General features: G+C 37.8%; 1 protein-coding gene across 6 annotated transcripts in view; it reads left to right on the forward strand.

The window, feature by feature from the left end:
• The window catches only part of GRM5 (glutamate metabotropic receptor 5), a 245,793-nt gene extending 229,714 nt beyond the window's left edge, over nucleotides 1-16,079 (forward strand). For all 6 annotated transcript variants that reach the window (XM_077174005.1, XM_077174007.1, XM_077174008.1 and 3 more), the window contains one exon: nucleotides 8,666-16,079. In XM_077174005.1, coding sequence (XP_077030120.1) covers nucleotides 8,666-9,488 — 823 coding nt within the window. In that variant the 3' untranslated portion in view covers nucleotides 9,489-16,079. The remainder of the gene's footprint in view (nucleotides 1-8,665) is intronic.
• The last annotated feature ends 9,358 nt before the right edge of the window (nucleotides 16,080-25,437 follow it).

The following is a 25,437-nucleotide window of genomic DNA, read 5'->3' on the forward strand; positions in this document are numbered from 1 at the left end:
TTTTAAAAAGGGCAGAGAAAAACTGATTGATAAAAACATATTCAATACGAAAATGTTGGTTCTTCTAAATCAAAATATCCTATGGAAAAGTGCTGAGTTTTACAGTTATTTTAAGGAAAGGTTTCAAAGTAATTTTAAATACAGTTTAAACCATCTTTTTAATAACTTTCTCAATTTAATTCATATACTTATTTTGCTTCATTGTCATTATATTTTGCATGACATTAAGCAACACTACAATTTAATGAATATCAAATAATGGTTTTTCTTCAATGTTACTAGGATTAACTGCTTTAGTATGGCCATTTTGATGTTTTTCCTCTTGAAATACTTCAAACTACATAATTCTGTGCAATACTTGGAGATTTCAGCAATTCTTCTCATTTTGAGTCCAGCCAGATTTCCAAATGTTGAGCTCTCCCATGGGACAGAATTTTCATTTCTCCATATATGTCCTTTCATAAATATATAAGCACATACATGCCAAAGATGGTTATACATCTTTCATGAAACAATGTTTTTAAGAAGCATTGTGTCATTGTGTTATGTCCTACTAAGCATAAGAACCATTTTACCATTTAATAAAATACCTGCTCATTCCTTATCAAGCCCTGTAGGATATTTACAAATGTAACAGTAGAGCACAGGGTGACCAAATTTTACCGTCACTTTTCCCAAGTGTTACATCCCTTGGGAAATTTTATCAATGCAGGAGGGTATTCAGGGAGACACTTGCACTTGCACAGTGTTATGTTTCCCTTGGGTACAGCATTCACACACATTCGTAGGGCTATCAATACTCACACCACACAGCACACACCTGAGGGCTTCTGCAGTTAAAATACCATCAGAAACCTTGATTGCTTAGTGTTGCACACAAAGTATATTTTTGTCAACTGGAGGGGTTTCTTGTCTATGTGTCATCTGGAATTTTTTTTTTTTTTACATTGCATTGCCTTCAGAAATATTTATTCTTCATTTAAAAGCTATCTGAAATCAATATATGATGGAACTTTGAAGAGTGGAAAAGTACATATAATTGTCAGACAACTGTATTTTGTTGTACAGCATTCAACTCTGGTTTACCTGGCCATTTATACACATTTGAAAAACTTCTTTTTTATATCTTCACAGTGAATAATCTGTTTGCATTCCAGACTGTAATCGATCTGAGTCAAGTAGAGAGAAGAAAAAGGTTCCTGTTAAAGAGGATGCCCTAACAGTCAAAAAGACTGGAAACTCTGTCAGTCTAATGGAAGGAAGTCTGTCAGCTGCAAGACATACTCAAACAATTAAGAACACCTGCTGCTTAATAGAGAGTGCAATTGCATTTGATGGCTGTGTCTCCAGCCACAATGTCCTGGCCAATGGTCCTTTTCCAATTTTGTGAGCTCAGCAGAGGTGCCTTTGAGCAGCCTGGGAATCTCCCAGACAGAACTCAGACATTTCAGAAAGCAGGTACATTCTGACATCCCAGCAGGTATCAGACCAGTGTTAGAAGTCACTGAGATGAAGAGCAGATGGAAAAAGACATACAGGGGCCTGACCATTTGTGAATGATGAAAAAACCTCATCATCTCATGGGACAAAGAGGTCTCGTGATACTGACCCACCTTACAGTCTTCCAGCCTAAATAATGCCATGCAATTCATACTGGGCAGTGTTGTTCAGCTTATGTCCTCAAATACCTCATGCAAAGTTATATTTGCATTCCAGCCCTAGTGTGGACATTTTCCACATCTGGGCCTAACTATTCCTTTATATTAGTATTACAAGTGGCTTTGGATGTTGCAAGATGAAAAATGACACACAAATAGAAGTAGTGGGTACATTATGTGTTGCCTTGAAAGGCTGTTTCTAATTAGGGAAGTTACAACCTCCTGCATCACCTGTGAGAATCATTCACACATATATGATAAAATCAACTATAGGAATGAGATGTTTTATGAAGCTTTCACAAAGCAGCCATAACATCAGTTCTTTTGCACTTCTTGCATAATATATACATTTTTAGTTGATTGAATGCAATGAATAAGAAACTGTTTAATAACTCACAGGAGTAATTTTCCTGCTGATAAGTCCTATGCGCAAAAATACTTCTGTAATTATTTATTAGGCATGCCAAACATGTAAAATTCCTCCAATTGCATGCGCTTTGCAGAAGATAGAAGTTAAATCAACTCTTGACTTTGGAGATACAACTAGGAGAGTTAATTTTTTTTTCATTGGTCTATTGGTTGGTTTGTTGGTTGGTTTTTTGTTTGTGTTGTGTGTGGGTCTTGTGTTTCTATTTTTTGTGCACTGCTTTTACACTTGATTTCAGTGTCAGATAAGGTGATGGTTTCAATTTTTCCCAATTCCCACTTCATACCTTTGGCAATGAAAACAATGAAAAATCAAGTTGGCCAATAAATGCTGAAAACACCTTAAAGCATGTTCTGCTTTAAGTGGAACTCAGGAAGAGGAGCTCAGAGTTCAAGACGTGTCATTGTCCTCTCTCCATCCTGTGAATAGAATGCTCCAGTGTAGCAGAGATGTGCTCAGAGATGCTTGAAAGGGCATTTTTCACACAAAAAGCATAACACAACTCTAGTTACCTTAATTAACAATAGCAATGAGGTCATGGTAGTAGAGAAAAGAAGATACATCTCACACCAGGATCATTTTTGCATTTTGGGTAATGATGTACTAGAAATGTTTCATTCAGATACCAGACCCTCCATTTCCCAATCTAACCAGGCAGGCTGCTGAAGCAGTTACCAGAATCAGCATCACTGGTGGCTACACTGGAAGGTCACTGACAAAGGTTTTGTCCATCAACTCTCTCTCACTTTGTAGTTTCTTTCAGACTTACATATTAAAGTCACTCATATAAATGTCAGCTGGGATTTTCATGAGGAAAGGAGGTATCAACATATTATGATTTTTAGAGTATGATAAATAATTGCTCTTGCTGTTCACAACAGAAAACTACTCTGAAAAAATAATTGCAAATCATTGTTTATTTCTAGAGCTCAGGACATGACAAAAGTTTTTTTTTTCCTTGTATTGTTCCTCTTTTCTGTTTTGTTGTCATTTATTTCCACAGAAAAAGCAGTATGAGATTAATTTAAACTAAATAACTTGAGTGATATATCACTAGCAGGTTATTTGTTTGTGGCAGAATTGTCTTCTACCCAGGGAAAAAATTACATAGGCGTGTCGAGTTTTCTTAAAAGATTTTTTAAATTAGAGGAATAGCAACAAAATAAAACGTTACAGTGGTAGAATTTACCTAATTTAGACATCTTTGGTTCTGCATCAAGTTATCCAGGTTGTTCTATATTTCTGGGAGAAACTATGACTTGCTTCTTCATAGTTGTATACTGAAGTTCACCACTTTACCACTTATTTAATTTCGGTGTTTTTAGCATGTTGCAAGGCACTTGCACTCTCCCAGGGATGAAGAACTTGGGTCACTACAAGCAAAAGAAATAATGATCTGAGATTGCAGGTGACAAGATGAAAGAAAATGCATATTTGCCCCTACTTGAATTCATCATGGGCACACACACATACACACACCATCCCTTAAGAAGAATCAAGTTTTAGTTAAGTCTGCAGATAGCACACAAATCCTTTTCAGGCAGAATGATTATATCATTGGGTCCTCAATAAGGTTTCAGCAAAGGAGTCTAAAATGTTCTTACTATTTACTTTGAATAATAAGGGTTCTCTTTGGCAGAAAGTTATATGGGCTGAGCCAATTACAGAAGTTTATCCTGCTTATCACTGCCAATTGCTTCTGGGGATAACACGGGAAGAGTTCACCCTTAAAGATGCAAGAAGTCTGCACAGTGTCAGAACTACACCTTAATTGCAACACTTCAGCCATTGAAACATTGGGGCACAAATTTACTACCAATTTTAGCTCCATAAAATTTGGACCAGTGTTCTAAAATATGAAATTCCGTAGTCACATGAGGATGGGTTGCAAACATATCTTACGTCTCCATCAAGTTATTGTCCAGTGTGTGTTTGCAGTTGTACCATTTCAAATTTGGAGTTAGATACCCATATTAGTATGTGACAAAGACTAAAAATTCCCTTACATTTTTATGGTTCCACTTATATTTTGGTTTCCACTATGCAGCTATACATTCTGGGCTTTCTTAAAAAATAATGAATTCCATCACTTTAAACTGATTTTCCTAGTTCAGTGAAAGATATTAAGAGAGGAAGTCACTTATTTTCAAATGGCATAGTTTTCAGTAACTGTCCCCAGTACTGGTCCCTAGGCATTCAGCAACAGAATTAATTTTAGCAGCTCTGGATAATTAACAAGAATGGCACCCTTGTTAAAATATGAGAGTTTTCAGCTGCTGTGTCTGTAAATTCCTCTTCCTGTTTTTCATTTCTTCTGCACTTTGAAGTACCTTACAAAACAAATTTGCCTCACTAGCACCTGGCTAGTGGCAGACCTATGCACCATCTCATAAATAATCATACAACAGAGGAAGAAAATACTGCAACAAAGTTCTACTACCTCAACAAAAACAAAAGACCAAGTGACCCATTCTAGACAGTTAAAAAATATTTGTAAAGGGAGAGGAATTTTTTTTCACATCTAAGTGTATAAAAAGCAGTTAATAGCTCTCTTGAACAGAAAAAATCTTTAAAGACAAAACTCAAGTGTCTCTGAAGAGATTCAGTAGGAGAAAAAAAAATAGAAACAAAACTAATTGCTATTCTGTCATCAAGTGGACAACTGCAGAAGAAATATTTGAAATATCAGCTACTTCAAATTTTCTCATTTATTCTAATTTTGTTTCTTGAACATATTATGTAAGTCTAGAAGGCAGAGAAAAAGTCAGTCTATCAAAATCAAAGCAGCTTTTAGTAAAGACAATGGAGAAAAAATTACTGTCTGGTTCTCAGGAAATTTCTCTTGTGCATAAATGTGAACCTAATTAACCTATAGCAAAAGAAATTAAAAACAAAAATAAAAGTTTTGCAAAAGGCTTTGTTTAAAAAAAATCTGAACATTTTGGTATCACTGGTTGAAGTTTGCTCCATTCTCCTCTGCTCTATTCAGTGCAATGTGTTAGCAGAAGAACTGGCAGAGCAGAAGAATGGGATAGAAAAATTTGTATTCAGCCAAACTTTGCAGTGAAATTCCTTTGAGAGTTCAAAAGTTTATTTCTTCTGTTTTCAACTGATGGAGCCAAAATCTGTTTAAAAGAAAAATCTAAAATTTCACTATCCTAAAGTTTCCCATCACTGAAGAGTGAAGGCATAACAGGGCATAGTAAATGTAAACAATTCCATTCCTAGATATCCTATTCTATGTCTGTGATCTATCTTTATTTCTCTGTTTTTAAGTTGTGAGCATTGCGTGGTTTCCAGTTAACCTGACGGAGTACCAATCAATATGCAGTTAGAGCAGGATCTTAAAGTATTATCACAACAATATCTCCTCAACCCACTTTCATGGCAGTATAAGAAAACAAGTGGTGCTCCTTTTACAGAGGCAAAAAAATGATTGCACAATTCAGTCCAGTGTTGACTTCCTAGTAAGTAGGTGCAACATGATAAAACATAGGATGCATTTCTGACACAAAAATTCTTTAGCTATAGGGTACACTCCTTACTGAAAAATTATAGAATCAAAAAGGTTGGAAAAGACCTTTGAGATCATCAAGTGCAACTGTTAACCCAACATCACTGTGTTCACCACCAAACCATTTTCTCAAGTGCTGCATCCAAAAGTGTTTTGAACACTTAGAAGGATGCTGATTCTACCACTTCCTTGGGCAGCGCATTCCAGTGCCCCACCCCCTGTTCAGTGGATGGTGTTTTTGTCCTATTCATTTTGTAATATCAAGGTATTTGCAGTGAATAATGGTCAAGTCTTTCAGACTTTTGCACAAAACTTGTGCTAAACAGCCATTGGGTCTCCTTCAGAGCCCTAGGATCAAGATGAGAGCCACATGCAGAAATTACTCTAGGGCAGAGTACAAAAGAAGTGTATTTCAGCCAATACTTACCCAAACCCAGACTGAGATTCAGGTAGGCTGGTGACTTGCACCACAGAACATTTAACTGTTCACTATCTTTCCCAAGGGTTCGATGCAAACTCAGATTTCATCCTTTCCCTTTCTCCAGGTTCTTCAGCCTCATATCCCTCCTTAATTATTGTCTTTTTAACTGTGACCAGGGAGGGAGTAGCATGTTGCTTTCACAAACTCTTACAATCTGGTCTTCAGGCCGTGAAAATATTTATATGCATTTAGTACACTATTAAAAGGGTTTGAACATCTGTACTAAGTCAGTGCTTGAAGTCAGGAGGGGTGCTAGAATACACCACTTTCTTTGGGCAAACATTTCTATTTGCATTGACTAATCCTTCATGTTAATGGCATTTATTTCACCCCTGTGGCAGGCAGGCCTGTCACAAGCCCTTCTAAGACCTCACTAGGAGGATATCCAGGACTGGATCTGCATCCTCTCTTCCTGATCAAAGTTACAAGTGCCAGATCATTCTCCCTCCTGGTCCAGGTCAAACGCAGCAGCAGCTGGGACAAGGTTTCATGGTCACATAGCAGAACTAGAGGCAAGATCTCATCCGCCAAACAATCCAAAATCTGCTCCTGCTGCTGTCACTGAGATCCCACTGAGCTCAGGACTCAGCATGACCAGTGAGCCAGGGCTCTCAAACAGTTCTCAACACCCTCAGAGTATGTGTTGCAAGGAAAAAAGTGCATGGTCCTCAGAGGGAACAGTTTTACTCTGTAAGACATTGGTGCCATCTCCTGCTCAGTCCAGAACTGGACTCCCAGAGATTCAGTGAGCAGTGCTACAGGACAGAGTTTGATTTTCCTTCTTGCTCTGATTGCAGTACAGCAGAAGGAAGGGATTGTCTGAACAGCAAGTTACAAACCACCAGCTGTTTTGCCTGGCATTTTGGGGACAGGGGCCTAACAGACAGCTTCCAAGACACAAATATCATCCCAGTGACCATTGCAGCAAAGGGGGGAACCCATATGTACTTATACAGCTCCCTTCCCAGTCTTCCCTCTCCTAAAGTACCCATTGTTTTACATTGTGTTTGTCTTCTGGATTCTGTCATGCTTCTTTTGAAGGGAAAATCTGTTGATATATGTTGTGTTACATGATCCATTGTAATTCCATGTAATGTAATCACAGACATGAAACCATCAGGAGGTTTTATTTTACACTCAACATGCAACTTTTTTTAGATGGCCAGAAGAGCTATTAAATGGATAGTTTGAGGGAAGCCTCCACATGAAGGCTGGTATAAAGTCATCTGTATTTAGTAAAGTATGTGCTTTGCAAACTATTATGCTGCAGGCTAACATTTGAGGATATCTATTGCAGACTTAAAAAGCAAACAAAAAACAAATTTGCACTAGTCTATCAGGGTCTCCAATGTTGTCTTTTCACAAATCCTAAATGGCTATAGCAAATGTTTTGGAAACCAAAGCGAATTGTCTAAAGTTTTGATGCATTTTATGTATAAATCATGTTTATTTGTATGTGTGGACTGTTTTTCCTGTTGACATCATTTCAGAGTCATTGTCTGTTTCAGCTAAGAGATATTTCTAATATCTTCATTATTTCCAAGAACTATATGTTAATGCATGTGCAAACACCAGTTCATCAGACTGAGGAACATGTAGAAGGAAATACTGTGTGTTCATAAGGGCCACAGCTGGCTTTTCTTAGGTATCAAGAGGAGACAAATAAGTAATTTTGAAAAAGAGTATGATGGGATCTGAAAAGAATTTACCCTAAGAGGACTCATTTTGCAGAAAAGTGGAGCAAAATGTTTATTGCTGTCTCCAAACTCATGTTACCATGAAGAGCTTGTATAGTTTGTCTGATATTTCTTTCCTACTAGGAACATAGTTTAATTCTTTGAGCTGACCTGTAATTTGAAAAAAATTAATTATTTCTTTAATTTAGTGGCAGGTAGCTTGCCAAGTACCTTGATGAAGAAGTTGTTGCCCATTACCTACAACCAGTATAGTCCCTTTCTGTGTGTTGCTCCAATGCTTTCAAATAGTGGGACAAAACCAGATTTTTTTCCCCAGCCTTAACAGATTAAACTTCTTCATCTCCCAGTCTACAATCCCTGCCCTATACCATGAATCCATGTTTAGAACACTATACCAAGCTCCTTACCACTGAAAGCTCCCAGGCCTGCCCACACACCTGCCTCTGCACTCTAGCCAGTCCGAGTCTCTCACTCTCTTCAAGCATTTAATTTTTCCTTACTCCTCTATGCATCCCTCAGTCCCACAGGCCCTCTTCCTGACACCAGACCAACAGAAGGGAAGCCATCAAGTTGCTCTCTCCCTCAGCATGGACACTGCCTATGCCCCAAGGGCCTCAACAGAGGGGTCAGCAGTGGCCATGAACTAGCACAGGACAGGTGGTGGCTGGGTGCACAACTGGCCCGTGAAATGAGCTGACTTGCTGCTTGTTTTCCTCAAACATACAGGTATAAATGATAGATATATTGCAATAAATAGATATAGATGAAATTACAGTCAGCTTTATAGTAAATATAAACTCTAAAATACCATATACCCTTGATATAGGTACAGCAATTAAATTTTTAACTTTGTAGCAAGTTACCATCTTATCTCATTTGTGTTTACAGCTCTAATGGGAAATCAGTTTCCTGGGCCCAGAACGAGAAAAGCAGCCGAGGAGCACACCTTTGGCAGCGGTTGTCAGTCCACATCAACAAAAAAGAGAACACCAACCAAACTGCAGTGATCAAGCCTTTTTCTAAAAGCACAGATAGTAGCCGGCACAGTAGCAGCGCTACATTTCCCGAGGCTAGTGCCAAAACGCTTTACGACGTTTCGGAAGCCGAAGAGCAATACCCAGCTCAATACCGACCACAGACTCCCTCACCAATCAGCACTTTGAGCCACAGAACTGCCTCTGTCAGCCGAACAGAAGATGAAGCCCCCACCTTCCAGTCAGAACCTCCTCAGCGAAGCAGCTCCTCTCAAGGGTCCATCATGGAGCAGATCAGCAGTGTTGTTACTCGCTTCACAGCCAATATCAGTGAGCTGAACTCTATGATGCTTTCAACACCTACTCCAGGGACAGCGGGGGCTGCTCCTCTCTGCTCTTCGTACCTGATTCCACGGGAAATCCAGCTCCCTACAACAATGACCACACTTGCAGAGATCCAACCACTTCCTGCCATTGAAGTCAATGGCTCTTCACAGGCTGCTAGGAAACCTTCAAATGACAGCATCAAAGAAGGCACTTCAGAGACCCCAACAACCAAGCAAGACCTGGAGGAGTTGGTGGCTTTAACTCCTCCTTCTCCCTTTAGAGACTCCATTGATTCTGGAAGTGCATCTCCCAGCTCTCCAGCTTCTGAATCAGCTCTCTGTATCCCGTCCTCCCCCAAATACGACACACTCCTCATCAGAGATTATACTCAAAGTTCCTCTTCGCTGTGAATGTGGTCCAAGACAATGTTGGAGCTCAACAACTGCAAGCAAGTAGTGAGGGGACAGCCAAGTCTTCAAGATCTCCAGTGTTTACGCAGACACAGTGAGAGGCATTGGGTCATCTTGCGAGGAATGGAAGAGGAGGAATCACTTGAGAGGCGGAAACATCAGATTAATTTTGCTGATTTAAAGACAAAATGACTCTTGGCAGATTATCGTGGCCTTAAAAAAACATGGGCTTTTCAGAAACACTGTATCTATTTTTGAGGGCTTATAAGGAGTCTGTTAATCCAGTTACATACCAAGTGCTTTGCTTTAGTATTACAATGAACTGTGTGTACAATATAGGGGACAGGGGGTAACTAGATTGTAAACAACTGTACAATGGTTTGTTTGTTTACTCTGATCCCTTGCCCAGAAGTGAACCTTGATCTTTTATCAAGAATAGAAGACCAAACATTGAATGTACATTTTCTAACAGACTCAAATCTGGGACCAACATGTCAAGCTTTCTCTCTTTTTTTTCTATGAAGATCACAAAAAGCAGTAATGTATGTTACTACGAAACCTTTTGCTGAAGAATATTGTGTCTGTGATACGTTACACATGGATAACACTAAGCTGAGGCTTTGCAGTGAGTGACTGCAATATGGAGGGCTTTACAAGTGACTTCTCAACCTACGCATTTGTTTATGAAATTCTCTTCTATCAGTATCAAATTTCAATTTGTTATCATTGGATTCACCTTCACAACAACAAAACCCAAGGAAGATCTCCTGACTATTTCACCATGTTGCCAACTAATATTGAAGTAGCAAAAAATATTTTCTGGAGTACTGTTTTGTAATTCACTTACCAGGGCAAGTTGTTGAGATGAATATTCTCTTTCTAGCAGCACTACCAAGCTACATTATAGCTGCACTCCCTAGAGAAATTAACACATTTTTATGGACATCCTCATAATAATGTTACCAGTTAAAATACTTATTCAGACTCCCATCTTTGCTTGTAACAAACAGGTTATTCCCTAAGGATTTCTCCATCCTTTGAATGACAGAATTCTAGGATACCAATTTGGATTATGACAAATGCTAACTATCAGTGGGAAAGGTTGTCATAATCTTAATTAATATACACATATATATGGAAAAAAACCCTGTGTCAAAGTCTGCTTAGAGGTGATTAAGCTATTCTTTAATAAGCAACAATTTTAAAATTTGTTTTGCTGCTGATGCCTTGCAGCTATGAACAGTGACAAAAAAGTACATTCAAAGCAATACAGAGTAAAGGTTAAAACAAAGACCTAATGAGATATGAACCAACAGAATCTTTGTTTCTTAGCAACTCACAGAAGAAACAAGGGGATTCCTCAAATTTTTTTTCCTATATCAAAGTAGTACAGTTTAGTGCAATTCATACTGTCACAGCACTTTTTTAATACAGGCAGGGAAGAGTTTTAAAGTTTGAATAGTAGCTAAATAATTTTTGATAGGTGTAGTTACATAGAACTTGTAAGTCAGACCCTAAACGCACACTGTATTTGCTCTCTTCTTCATGACATAGCTGTCCTCAGGTGCCAAACTTTTATGGGTTTGTTTTATTTTATTGAAGGATAGCATGAAGTGATGAGTAATGTACTTCAATTCAAAGTTGAGTTGATGTAGCCTTATATAGAAGACAGCCTCAAGGAAGGGAGCCTTGAAATAAGGCTGCTATATTTTATTTTCAAAACCTTTAGATCTTGTTTCTTCGAAAATAACAAATATTTTGTAATCAAAATTCATACCTCCTTTTTCTCCCCCTTGTTCAAAATAGCTATTTGATCAAACAAGTAAAAGATGAAAGCACATTCACATATTTTAACAAAGAGCATTTTCTATTTCTTTGGCATGCTTGTTTCACTATTATGTGTTGCACCCCAATTTGCTGCTCAACAACATTTAAAAATTAAAAGTAATAGATGACTGAATCCAGACCAGCACCTCACAGAGGTACTCTAGTGACTCTAGAGTCAGGCAATGTTATCCAATTGCAGTCTGGGCATGCTTGTCTTGTCAGGTACAGTCATTTATCAGCTTCGCCAATAGCATGAACAGGCAGGTCACAAAACAGCTCTACTCCAGAAGGCAGATCCCTGCACTAAGGCATGACTGAAGGTCCTTGTTGCCCATATGCAGTTCTTGCATCCTCGCATGACTGATCAGCACAGACTCAGCTCTGTGCAGCTGCACGGTTCCCAGACTAGAGCTCAGTTTTGCCCTCTTGGTTCACAGTACTAGCATGTCTCATCATTCCTTAGCTGTCCATGTCATCAGGAGAAAGCATCTTCTGTTACAGGTTACAACCCACATTTAAGAGAAAAGCATGTCCAATCAGTCTGTGATACAAATATTCTTATTAGGGGAGTTTAGACCACTTAAATGTTGTTCATGGAAGACTCATATTATAATATTTGTCTCCCATCAGTGCAATATTGTTCTAATATAGAGTGTACTGAGATAACTAATGTGAATTTCAAAGGGATTCTATTACTACCTGTTCTCTTATACTTCAAATTATTGACCAATATTCTTACAAGAACATCCTCCATCTCAATCCTTCCCTAGAATTTCAGATCCCCTTTAGTCTTTTCTTATGGTGGTGGACAATTAATAGAATTGTATTACTGCTAAAATCTGTGGGTTTCACTGCACTGTGAAATAATCAACAGTGGAAATAAGGATTATATGACAAATATAAAAATATTTCCTTAAATACAAAACTAGTAAAAAGGAGTGAAAAATAGAAACTGTCAAGCTCAGCATAAATATACCTCTTCTGCTCTCAAACTGCACCACAGCTATTGCTCAGAGCTTCCTGACAATGGTCATGTGTACTGTCATGACAATTTGGGTGGAGATGCCCCATGTGCCCTGAATGCATGTTTTAAGAGCCTAAAACCCTAATGCTGTGCAACCGAAATGTTAAACACTTTTGTTCACTCGCACTTTTGGAGGAGTCATGTATCTTTTGTGTATCTATCAGCCACAGCAGACATTTTAGTGATGCAAGGAACTATGGATGGACCCTGCTGAGGTAGTATCTTCTAGGAATCAGTCTATTTTTATTGAAAGATGGGCAGCCTTAGAGGCATTTAAGGAAGGCAGAATCTGCTTTAATTGTGCAGACTGGAGTGCATCAATGTAATTTTTTATTACATGTTTGAATTTCAACAAAGGGAGGAAAGGTTTTGTGGAGAAGAAGGCAAAAATGGTGTAATGTCTGTAGTAATAATCCAAATGAGCCCAGTGGGAGATTTGCAAGACTGGAAAGTTCTTTGGGAGAAGCCAGTGGGTTTGACATAAGAGAAAAAAAATTATGAATGACAGACATCATGACTTCATTATGCTGCTTGTATGCTAGTCTTAGTTTAAGACATTAAGCTAGAGTGGCAAGGGTTTTCAGATATAAATGCAAAAGTTACAATCATGAACACTTTTTGATCTAACTAAAGAATGTGCAAGTACCAACTGTATGGCTTGAAATTTGCCTTCCAATATAGTGCTGCTGACACAAAGGGAATTAAAGGATTTGAAACTACTGTCATTCTTGACCACATGGACCTCAAAAAAAATCTCTTATTTCTTTTGTGCTTGAGGCCAGCCCTAAAGAGTGATGGTGTAATCACCTCTGGATCAATGCTTTTGAAATAAAGTGAGCCATTCTCAGGCCATTTGGAAAGGAGCCTTTGCAATACTGAAGAATTGTATTTTTAAATTGTCTCTGAATAATGATTGCATGACTTTGAAGATGTGCTTCCTTGTACTTCTATCTGAACATTTGGTGCCTAGACTCATGCAGATACCTTAGACCAGAGATTTTTAGACCACAGTCCACAAATCACTTGTTGATATTTCATGGAGCCTGGTCGATCACAAGGTGCTGGCTTCTTCCATTGATTTCCAGCTACAAAAGTGAGATAGAAACTAAATGCTAATTCAAAAACCGTTATAAGTTCTAAAAGAAAAAAAAAAAAGTTATGTTAGTTTTCTTGGATGTTTATTCAGTTGCTGTGTCTGTAAAAGGAAAACTAGTGTTAAAAACAGAGAGAATAAGCTATCAAAAGCAAGTAAATGGGAAGCCCAATCCATGACTCTCACTCTGGATGATAGAAGAGTTCCCCTGCAAATGTTTTCTTTAGTGTGCAAGACCAAACTGGAAGACTGCATAGCTGTGGGCATAAGTTCTGTAAAGGAAAGTGTGCAACCTTGTTATTCTGCTTAATACATCATTTATGAGGTGAGAGGATAAAAGATGACAGCAACAGACAGCATAAAAAAGAGTGGGTTCCTTAGGGAAATCAGAGCACTATGATCAGGACTAACAACGTGACCACAAATTTTGTATTGTATTGGAGACCAGTGTCAGGTCTGGTTTGGCTGACCCCAAAAAAGAGACTTTGGAGCCTAAAGTTAGGATTTAAGTAGAATTTAATACCTACAATTTAAACTCAATTTTAAAACAACTATTCGAATGCCACCTTCCTCCAGCATCTAGCATAGCATGTCTGTGTATGCTCAGAACTAACCTGATCATCACACATCTAAGGATCTTTGTACCTAACTCATGTTAAAACCCATCAAGGATGCAGAAAATACATGAGAGTACACAGAATGTACCATAAAGTCTCCTGGCTGAAAAATGCTCCAATGACTCAGTGTTGAGTTTCTACTCATTTCCCCAAGGTATTTTCATAGGACAGGAACAAATTCAAGAGTATTGCAGTGGAAAAGGAACAGTGCAACCTGATAAGACATACACTGAATAAAATTATAGATCATATATGACCATTTAATATAAAATACTTTTAAAATTTCTGGATCAGAGACAAGGTATTTTAACTTCAAAGAAGTAAAGGCAACTTTTTGTCTGTGCTACATATTGGCTAAAAAAAGTTAAATGCTTCCCTGAAAAATGTTTTTGTGACAGGAGGGAAGGATGTGCCCTTAGATAACTTCTTATCTGCAGAAATGTTGTTTTCCATCTGGAGTTCTCAGACCCCAACATAGAAAGGAGAGATTGAATCTTCTTGGATAGGCAAAGGAATTAAACTTGAATTCCTTATTCTCTGAGACTGCAGAAAAAGGGACTTATTTCATTTTCCTCCAGCCACCTTTTACAAAGGTGACCTGGCCCATCTTTGTAAGAAAAAGTATAGGTGTCTCCAGAATATTATCCCAGAGGAAAATTAGCATTTTCTGCACATTGCAGAGCCAGTATGCACATTTGCATACTGGCTCAAATAGAGTATTGCTAGACATCTCTTTCCTTGTTGTGTTGATTTCTTGGGCACTAACTCTTCTCACAAACTCCACAGAAAGGCTAGATATTTAACAAAAGGTCCTGACCTCCACACTAGAGCAAAAAGCTATGTATTAAACAGAATAATTTTAAGTCCTGAAGTCCTTCATCTATTTGGGTCAATAGAATCATTCCAGATTAATATCCATATAAAGATAATCAAAGTTGTATAGTGGTCACTGAAGTCTAGACTTGACTATTTGTTCTGCAGAGAATTACAATGACAGGAAATTCTTCCCACTCTTTTTTGAATCAAACAGCAGATGGATTTTACTAGATTCATTCCTGAAGTTAGGCTTGGTGAATAGGTCCTTCCTACCATTCATACTCTATCTGGTATCCCAATGGGAAAGTCATCCTCTAACTAAACATGTTAAGGGATGTGAGTGAACATGTCCAAAAATACCCAAGAGATCACAATTTTCTGGCAGTTTAATGAAACTCCAAAAATGAAGTCAATACTCTCCATGAACAAGAAAATCATTCATCTGCTACCCATTTCAGTGTGCACTTAATCTAGTAAATACTTACATTGAATTACCTGAATTCTTTTTTTTTCTGTGATGGTTTATTATTTTATCCTCAGTTCAAATATCTCCAATTGCCACCAACAATTTTATACTGTGAAAAGGAAAAGAGATACAGGCCAGTGAAGCATAAAGGTAAGTAAAAAATTCATCTGGGTGATGAACTGGTGTATATGGCTGGTTTTGTCTCACCTGAGCAATGACAGTATTAACAAACAATAAATATTAAGTCACTCCAATCTGCCAAATGGGAACAAATATACTATGTATATTACATGTACTAATAGGATTATATGGCAGCTGCTGGTGGTATTTGTAATTAGAAATCTATATAGAATATAGATGTTTTAGAGAGATGGTGCCAATTCCAAAAGATTTATGTGGGCTACAAGTGCTTGTAATTATTTTTTTTAATTTGCTAATAACTTATGAAGAACTGGTTTCAAACATTCTGTGACCGTTTGTTCTTTTTTATGTTGTTGCTGCTTATACTATTAAAACATAGAGAATGTAAAGTTATTATTTTGATGTGAACTGAAAAAGATTTTTCATAAAAATTTAACATTTTTATCAGCTTTGGTTTGCTTTCTACCTGTACAAATGTAATTTATTTTAGCATTGAAGAATACACTTGCTTGTTTCTCAATTGTCTACATCATGTTATAGTTGGTGTTTATGTAGAGTCAGGTACTTTTTGAACAGTATTAAAAAGAATCTGTGATATGACTGAAAACTGGATTTTTTTTTCTCCAGAACACTTACAGCTATGTCTTCAGTGCATTTTTCTACAAACCAGGTATGCCTGTGCACAAACGCTTGAAAAACAATCTCTCTCTCTCTTTTACTCCTCCCTCTCTGTTGCTTTAAAGGATTAAGTTAACATTAATGGTATCATAGTTACATAACATTCTACTATAGTTTGATCTTTGTCTTTTGACGCACACACAATCTCATTGATGAGGCATATATAGATTTGAGAGAAAATAGTAAAATAATCTAGTCTTGAGCAACAGAAAACAAAGCTCCTCCACCCGGAATCATATACCAAAACTTTATTTTTATAGATGTCCTAAGAAACTACTATACTCCTGCAATTGTAGATTCACATCTAATCTTGAACTGCAGAAAAATATCAGAGGAAATTTTTTATATCCTTTAACATTTGGTTTCTAGAGTTCTGCCTTTTTGACCAATAGGAATAAATGTCTTATCTCACATCTGGCTACATTCTGTTTCCAGCCAATAGATTTTGCTATCTTCCCTGCTACATGCTAAAAAAAACCAACTCCCAAAAATAAACAAACAAACAAAAAACCACAACAAAGCCACTACTCAATAAACCCCAACCCACACAAAAAATGTAACCTAAAAGCCCTCCCCAAAACCAAATCAAACCAAACCGAAAACCAAACCAAACAAACAAACAACAAATAAACCCCACAGAACAAAACCAACTTTCTAGTTTGGAAATCCTCTCCCTCCCATTCCAAAATCTGGGGTTTGTAATAGTCTTAATACTCTTACATAGACTGGTAAGAATTTGGAATAATTATACTGCATGCAGTGAAATGCAGAGTATGAACTGCAGCTCTCAGATAAAAGCCAATCATACACATTATTTTCTAAACACATCTCTAGAGATACTGCTGAATCAGTTAATTTGCTGTTGACAAATTAAGGTGACTAATTCATAACACAATGGTAAGTAAAATGCCCAACTCCAGCTAAAAAACAATGTGAATTCATATCATGTCTTTGAACCACCTAAAACTCCACATCCCAAAGTTAATTCCTTCAGTGTAAAAATCCACAGCAACTAATTCAGCAAAATATACTGCTTTGTACCAAAAGAAGCATTGCAACTATTGCAATTTGAAGAGAAAGACTTTGAAAACCATATGCAACATCTTGTTCCATTGCAGAATATTCTTAAAGCAGTGTCTGGAACACTAGATCAAAATTGGTTTGTTAGCAAGATCAGTTAATTTATGCCATGCTCTGTGACCACCTCTCAGCCATGTTTCTTCTGAGTTTCTGTTATCACTGCAGAATGATGACATTTAGAAACTAATGAAATAATAAATCCCATTCCAAATTAAATCACAAATCAATGTTTACATTGATTAAAAAGAGTGGGGCACTATTCTATAATACACCTTCAGAAATATCAGGGCAATTAGTAATGAGAAGAGAAAAAGTTCAATTTCTTAAAAAGTTTGGAGTCTAATTTCTCTCTCTGTCTGGAGCTTTATCTTTCCTTCACATTTGGTCCATAATTGTTATTTGATACCAGAGAAGCCTTACTGCCAGTACTGTCCTCCTCAGCTAAACTAATACATGGACTGGGTGCTCCTCTCCTTCTTACAGGAGCACCTTCTCTGTCTGCTCACAGAACATTGGGAAAAGGGCTGGAATTTTAATCACCCTTTGTGTCTGTTCAGGGACTATTTATTAAGTTTGGTTTCCTATTGTAGGAGTTTAAGACCAAATCACAGTGGAGAGCGTGAGGTGTTTATTACTGCAAAGGAAATGGATGAGCTTTCTTTTACATATAGAGAGACATTTGTGCTGTACTAACATTTTTTCAGGGCAGTAGTTTCAAATCACCATCTGCTTTTATTTGTTTGCTTGTAAACCAAGTGCTACAATTAAGTCAATTTTTTAGACTAAAACAAAGCAATCAGCATGCTCACTATGATTCTGTTTAACAGGGATTCAAAACTTACCTCCACATAACTTATTTAACTTATGTAACTTCTTTCCAAAGATTAGCAAATGAAAACCTTCACTGTTAAGGGTTTCCTGGGCTTTCTTACATATGTTGTGAATATATGTGTCATAGAATCACATAATTTTTTGTTTTGAAAAAGACCTCTAGCATCATCAAGTCCACATGTTAACCCAGCATTGTCAAATCCACCAGTAAATTATGTCCCCTTGCCTCACATCTATGTGTATTTGTTAACATTTCCAGGGATGATGACTCCACCACATCCTGAGCAGCCTGTTTCATTGCTTGAAATACATCCTCCATCAGTATATGAGGAGTGAGACATCAGATTTGTGCTTGTTGGGTGAGGTGAAGAGTGGGCTCAAGTGATTGTCACAAGATTGGTGTGGTGTGTTACACACACACTGTGGGCTGGTCCTTGGCCCTCACGAGAGTAATTCCCAGAACTTCTACTGCCTTCTGCCTAAGCACTCCTGAGATGCTCCAGAGCTTCCATTATAAATTCCCTTAAACATGTGTGTAAGCACCAAGGATGTCAATTAATCTCAGCTTAAAAATCACTTTAGACAGATATTTAACTAACTGTGTAGACACATCACTGATGAACCCAGAGAGGAAAATGCCCAGAAGATGTGGAATCCTAAAAATCTCAGTCTAAGACTGGGAGGATAAGATTTACTTCCAAGCAGAATATGAACACAAATGGGGGCCCTGAATTTTAGGTGTCAATGTCAAGATTACAAAAGCAATTCCAGTGAGGTAAAATATGAAAAGGAGATGGCCTGTAATTTATGTAGAAAGAATAAAGGCAACATATAGAATATTGAGGTAAATTAAGGAAGAAAAATAAGGAAAAGTACACCAAAATGAAAAATACAAGACTGTATTAGAAGTGAGATTTTACTGAGGGAATAATCATGAAACTGTAAATTTAGGAAACAATTAAAAGGCCAGCACAACTCTGGAGCTCCACCTGGAAGCTGATCAGTCAAAAGTGCTAAGTATCACACTGACATAAAGCAGACTTTATGGATGGAAGAGCAGTAAAGAGCAGGAAAGAAATAATGTAAAGATGTTATTGAGGTCAGGATTTTCATGCTGGCATCATACCGAAATCCTATCAGGGTTATAAACTGTGTGAAATTACATTATTTCCTGATAGATTATTTTGTCCCATTTCCTCTTCTAAGTCATTGTTATTTGATGACCAGCAAGATGCTGAACAGTTAGATATTTGGTAAAGGAAAATCTGGCACCAAGTTAGTGCAGCAGAATTGGAGAAAAAACAAAGACTTGCCATGCTCTTTGGTAAGACAAGGCTGGCCAGCTGATACCAAATATCAGAGAGTGTTCATCCAAACAGGCTTTACTAAGCTTCATCTTAAAGCAATATAACAGGGTGCCTTGGCTTGTGCCACTTACAGTCTACCCCTGCTGCCTCACAAATAGTTCTGGGAGGCTTGGTCCATTAGGCCCCAGAATACCAGGCTTCTTGATTGCACTGCTGCTCCAAAGCCAACTGCATCTGCTCAGGCTAGGGAAAAGCACAACAATAGCCCAGTCATAACAAAACATTCATGTCTCCAGTGAATTAAAGCTCCCAACCACAAATGAAAACCCATAGCTGAACACAGCTAAAGAGAACTCACATCTGATGCAAATACCAACAGAAATAAAGGGGAGTTCACTGGGCAATGACAGCTTGAATTCAGACCAAAAGGTGCACATTTCTTGCACCATGTAGTAAAACTCTGCCTGTAGATTTGTTAGAACAGTCTGAATGCCAAAGGAAAGGAAGGAAATATAAAATTGCATAGAAAAGTCCAGCACTGCTGGACTTACATGAAAATATAGGAAGTACTTTTGCCTCTATTATACCTCAGTTGTCTGATGACAGACCATGGAATAGTGGGTTTTTAATTTCTTCATCATCCTTTCAGTACCCCAATCATACAAAAAATACTCAACACAGTAACTGACAGGGATTGTTCAATCATCTCACACTGCATCAATAGCAGCTGTCTTCCAAATAGATTGGGAGATACAAGCAATGCATCAACACTGGCTCAGAGGGAGCACGAAGCCATATGTAGGAAGGAAAACATGTTTTACCAAACAAGGTAAAAAAAAGACTCAGATTACAGCGATATTAATCCTGAATAATTTCACTGAAAATAGTGGTGATGCATGTGAATGAGACTTATGAGTGTGTAGCAGATCAGGGTCTGAGGCTGTGTTCAGTATGGCTGGCAGTGTCATACTTCACAAGCTTGTTTTTTCTCAGTATGTTTCCATAGCACAATTTTTCCAAAGAATGTGCATCTCTTGTTTTTACTAGAATTCTTTTTCCCAGCTTCTACATTTGATTATTTTTACTATTTTCTCGGCTTTGAATTTTCTCAAAAAATTATCTACAAAAATCAGAGTATCTGAATTTCACTGAAAATCCCATTAAACCTTCTACTTGCATTATTTTAATCAATCCTTGGTAATTTTCTATTAGTACTGCCAATACTGGTCATTTTTTACTTAAGCAAAACCACAGAAAAACAATTCCCAGTTCTAATTAGGTGAATGGGAATTCAGCCATAGAACTACTTAACCAGTGAGTAAGCCTGGAGTTCATTGTTAAGCCCTCTCTATGCTGGAGCTGGTAACAGCCCATGTGCATCAGCAGGGACACTGTTCCTGGCCAACAACTGCTGAAGGGGGTAATTTTCTGCAGATTGCATGCTCACAGAAATACATCTCCTGACTAGAGCTGTACTTCCTCCTGACTAATACACTGTTTTATTCCGCACCAATTACCTTTAATACTGTTTTCTGGGAGAATAAGTTCATGAGGATAGTCAAAGATTCATCACGCCAGTCAATCTCAGTGTCAGGAAATGTTCCCATTCATCTTAAATTTACTAGAATAGAATAGATATAAAGCCATGCTCTCTGTTTCAGGACTGACTTATATTTGAAACATGAAAAGAATCAGGACAGAATTCTAAGTGTTCAACACAACTGGATCTAAGATGAATGATCACTGTCTTGTCAAAATCTTTCTGAATTAAACAAATTTCATGCCTCATTTCTTCTGTCCTGTGGGAAGAGGGGAAGAGCTCCAATGCAGTATTCAAATTCAGCCCCAAAGATTTTTTGCTGCAGCTGCTGGGACATAAAACCACCAGTACAACAGTTAAATTCCATTCTCGTCAGTGATGACAGTGTTTTCATTGCAGCTTTCAGGTTGTTGGAGGGTTAAAAACATGTTATTAATTTCTAATACCCCTGGATCACTCATAAACACATACTTCCCTGTATTTCATACACTTTTTTCACTGGGGGTTTTGGTACACAACTGGCCAAGATGGCATTTTATGCAGCTTTCAGGAAATAACCAGGGCTGGTCTTCCTTATAGCACTTCATGTTTTCCAAAGTTGCCATTTATGCAAACACTAGAATTGACTTTTTTAATTTATGATTTTTATTTTTTTTTACACTAGACAGCAGTGAAAATATTCTATTTGTTCACTGCATTTTGTTTTCCTGCCTCTCTTGACAGCTTCTTACCAGAGCAGGCTGGTACCTCTGATGCTGTATTTCTACAGCCAGTCATCTCACGCTGCACAGCACCTGACAGGCAAAGGATGTGACCTGCACTCGGAACCCTGGGTTTTTTCCTCCACCCACACATCAAACCAAAAGGCACAGAATAGGTCAAATGTAATTAGGGTTATGTGCGACAAGGTTTCATTCTTCAAACATTTCAGTTTGCTAGTAGTCGATTCAGAGTTGACAGATAATAAAATTTCTGGTATTCAAAGCCACTGTGATATTATCTATGACAACAGAGTTTAGTATTTTCAGTGGCTGATTGTATCTGTATTCTCTGAACCATTCTTTGTAATAAATATATTTGCATGAGAAGATAGATACAAAAAGGGGATTCCTTAAGTGGTAGATTTTTTAAAAGGACTGTTTTCTTGTTTTAGTAGTATTTTAATATTTTTGTCTTCAAAAAGTTCCCTCAGTCATAAAGCTGGAAAAGATAATGGGGTTTAGCTCATTTCTCTGCAAGATCACCACTGCCATCAATACACAGAGTTCCCAAGTGGTAAAATGTACTTTTTCAAACATTCTTCCCTGAACTTAAAGTTATACCACAGGTTTAAATCCAATACATGATCTGCTATGCATCAGCCAAAATATACTAATTCAGCAAGATGACTCGTGCATGACAACCCCCCCTCCCAAAGAAAGCAGAACAACCAAATTTCTTTCTTTCTAGCATTCCTTTTAACAAGAAAAAAGTAATTCTGTCTTTAAATATTCAACATTATGAAGGCAAAAAATTAAGCTGACAAGGAGGAACCAAGTTCCAAATTATTGTCTGCTACAAAGAAGAGGCTTTTGTTCCACTGTAAAAGGGACCAAAACATGGGGAAAAAGTATGACTAAAATGTGATATGTAACTTCTGCTTTTTTAATTCCGTTAGCTGTGTTTCCACTTCTAAAAACAGTTATAACATTTTGATCTGCACTGATAGAGTTAGCACTGCAAAATCTGAGTGAATACAAGGCAGTGATAGTGCTTTATGCGTTGCAGCAAACTGAGGTCAGCCCAAGGTGGATAATTGAAGGCTGACCCCAAGCACATGCTGTGAGCCACCCCTCATACCTCTCACTCAGTGGGATTTAGCTAATTATTTCTATGACTTGTAAAAAGACAGTCTTGTTCAGTAATGGGTGAGGATTTAATGGTCAGCCTAAAAGGTCTGAAGCCATCTCATCCATCCTACTTCCTCAGCACAACTCCATTCAGTTTCAGCTCTGCTGGCAAAGCTTCTGACCCAGTGCAATAAACCTTACAGCTAAAACCTTAGCTTTGTCATTTCTACACTTCCTTTCTCAACTGCCACCTGGTTAAGTATTTGGGGAAAAAAAGGCCTCTAAAGAAAAACATTTTTGCAAAGCTCTTCCTGAGGGTTTTATTTCCAAATAGGGTTATTTAAGTACTATTTTTATTCCATCTAGCAGAATCCTACTTCCAAATGTCAAAAATCCCTTTGGTGGAACAAGAATGGTGCTGGCTGTCAGCTCTGTGGATTTTACTGTCTTGTCACATCAGAGATAATCCTATTATTTCTTCCTTGAACTTGCTTCATAAGGATGAAGAAAATGAAAAGCTATAAATCAAGAGATATAAAAATGAAATAAAACACACAACACATTATGGAGTGGAGAAACTTGCAAATATCAGCAAATTTTCAGGTGATACATTTCCTTCTAACCTGCTCAAGTCTTTTTATGCCTTATTACTTATTGGATGATCATTAGCTTCATCACCTCCTCTGTGTTTCCATCAAACCTCTAATGAGATACAAGAGAGTAAGTTATTTCCCCCAAATCCTTTACAAAGTCAATGCAGAATAAAGAATTTAATTCATCCCAAATTTTAGGCAGCACACAACATCCCTTCTCTAACCCAAATAAATCAATGACACTTTGGCTCTTTTTGGTTGCTTGGAGCCAGCTAAAAATTATCACTGAATACCCTACTACAGGAGCAGATTTTTTTCCCATTACACACTTCTAGAGCTGCCAATTTAAACTTTGCAAAGGAATACAGCAAAACGCTGTCAAATAGACTATATCCTGATCAGCAGTTATTATGTCTCCCTTTCATCTTCTTTTAGCTGCTGGGATTGGTTTTGTGTACTAGAAATACTGCCATTACCATTTCACAATTGAATAAATACTCCAGTGTCAATGCAAACACATATATGGGCAGGTGAATCCTGGTAGATGTATTGTTTATCCATAGAATCATAGAAGGTTTTAGGTTGGAAAAGAAATCTAAGATTACCAAGTCCTAACATTAACCCAGCGCTGCTAACCCCACCATTAAACCATGTGTTTAAGTGCCCCATACATATGCTTCCAGGCATGGTGATTCTACCATTTCCCTGGCCACCCTGTTCCAAACCCTGACTCACCCTTTCATTGAAGCAATTTTTCCTAACACCCAATCTAGACCTCTCCTGGCATAACTCCTCTTGTCCTATCACTTGTTACCTGTGATAAGAGGCTGACCTGTACCTCACTATAACTTCCTTTCAGGTATTTGTAGAGAGGACCTACCATTATTCACCTATATCTACTCTTATTATGTCTCATGTAAATGGTCCAGACATTCAAATCATAAAAATAAAACTTAAAAAAACCTTGTACATTGTCCTTCATGTTATCATGCTCAAGATTATTCCTCTCAGAAGACATTGCTAGTTATTATATGTTTTTCAGAATGAATTACAATACTTCTGCATTGTGCCCCCCTTTTTTTCCCCTGCATCTACAAAGTAATTACTGGCAAATGTAGACTGCTGTATGAACTGCTGCCCCTTTTCAATTGCATCAGCCCCACTGAGTTAATGGACCATATTTCAGCAGAGTGGGTGGGTGGCAAACCACACAGAGCTATTTAGCTTTCAGGGAGCCTTTCTTTTCCTTCTGGTGTAAAATGTTGCTTAAGCCTCTGCAGTGATCAAGAAGCAAGTGCCACTGGAACCTGTTCAGCCTACCTCTCTGGTACATCAGAAAAAACTTCAGGAAGGCCAGGGCAACAAAAAGATTACTTCACAGTTCTCCACATAGCTGCTAATGCAGAAGAATGGGGCAAAGAATTCAAACAAAATTTAAAATTAAATAAAACTGAAAAGGACTGCTGAGAGGAAAAATATCCCCACTGAAGAAATACAAGATATAATGCTGTTCTGTTGACATTCTTTGTTCTCATCCATGACACTTATCAAGGAGATCCTGAATTGAGTTTGTAACTAGAGGAAATGGCAGAAAGCACCACTTAATTCACCAGAACTCTATTGATTTACACCAGCTGGGTAATAGAGGAAGTGAGCTCAATTTTGTTAACAACTCTAGTGAAAGGCAGCTGGACTTTCCTTTCTTTCAAGATAGCTTGGCCAAAAAGACCGTAATACATAAATAGGAAAGTCAGGAGGAGAAATAGAAAGCTCACTCTGGGGAAGTGATGTATCCTGTGTTGTGAAGCAGAGCTGCATTTAGCACTTAGTCTCCTGCTGCTCACAGCACTGAGGTGTTTCTGTATCTGAGAAAGCTAAAACATCAGCCTGGGGACTGGCAGCAGTTCATCACAGGTACCACTGGATCCATCTGTGATCTTAGCAAACAGTTAAACATCAGCTCATGCCATGTTTTTCATCACACAGCTCATCTGGTATTGAAAAAGCCCTTGGTGTTTTCTATCTAGGACAGATGTATCTGTGCCTCACTGCAGGTACACTGGTGATGCTGCCAAGAACCACAGACACAACTCAGAAGATCAGTTCC

Source organism: Agelaius phoeniceus, chromosome 2 (genome assembly GCF_051311805.1).
Source record: "Agelaius phoeniceus isolate bAgePho1 chromosome 2, bAgePho1.hap1, whole genome shotgun sequence".
Lineage (NCBI taxonomy): Eukaryota > Metazoa > Chordata > Aves > Passeriformes > Icteridae > Agelaius > Agelaius phoeniceus.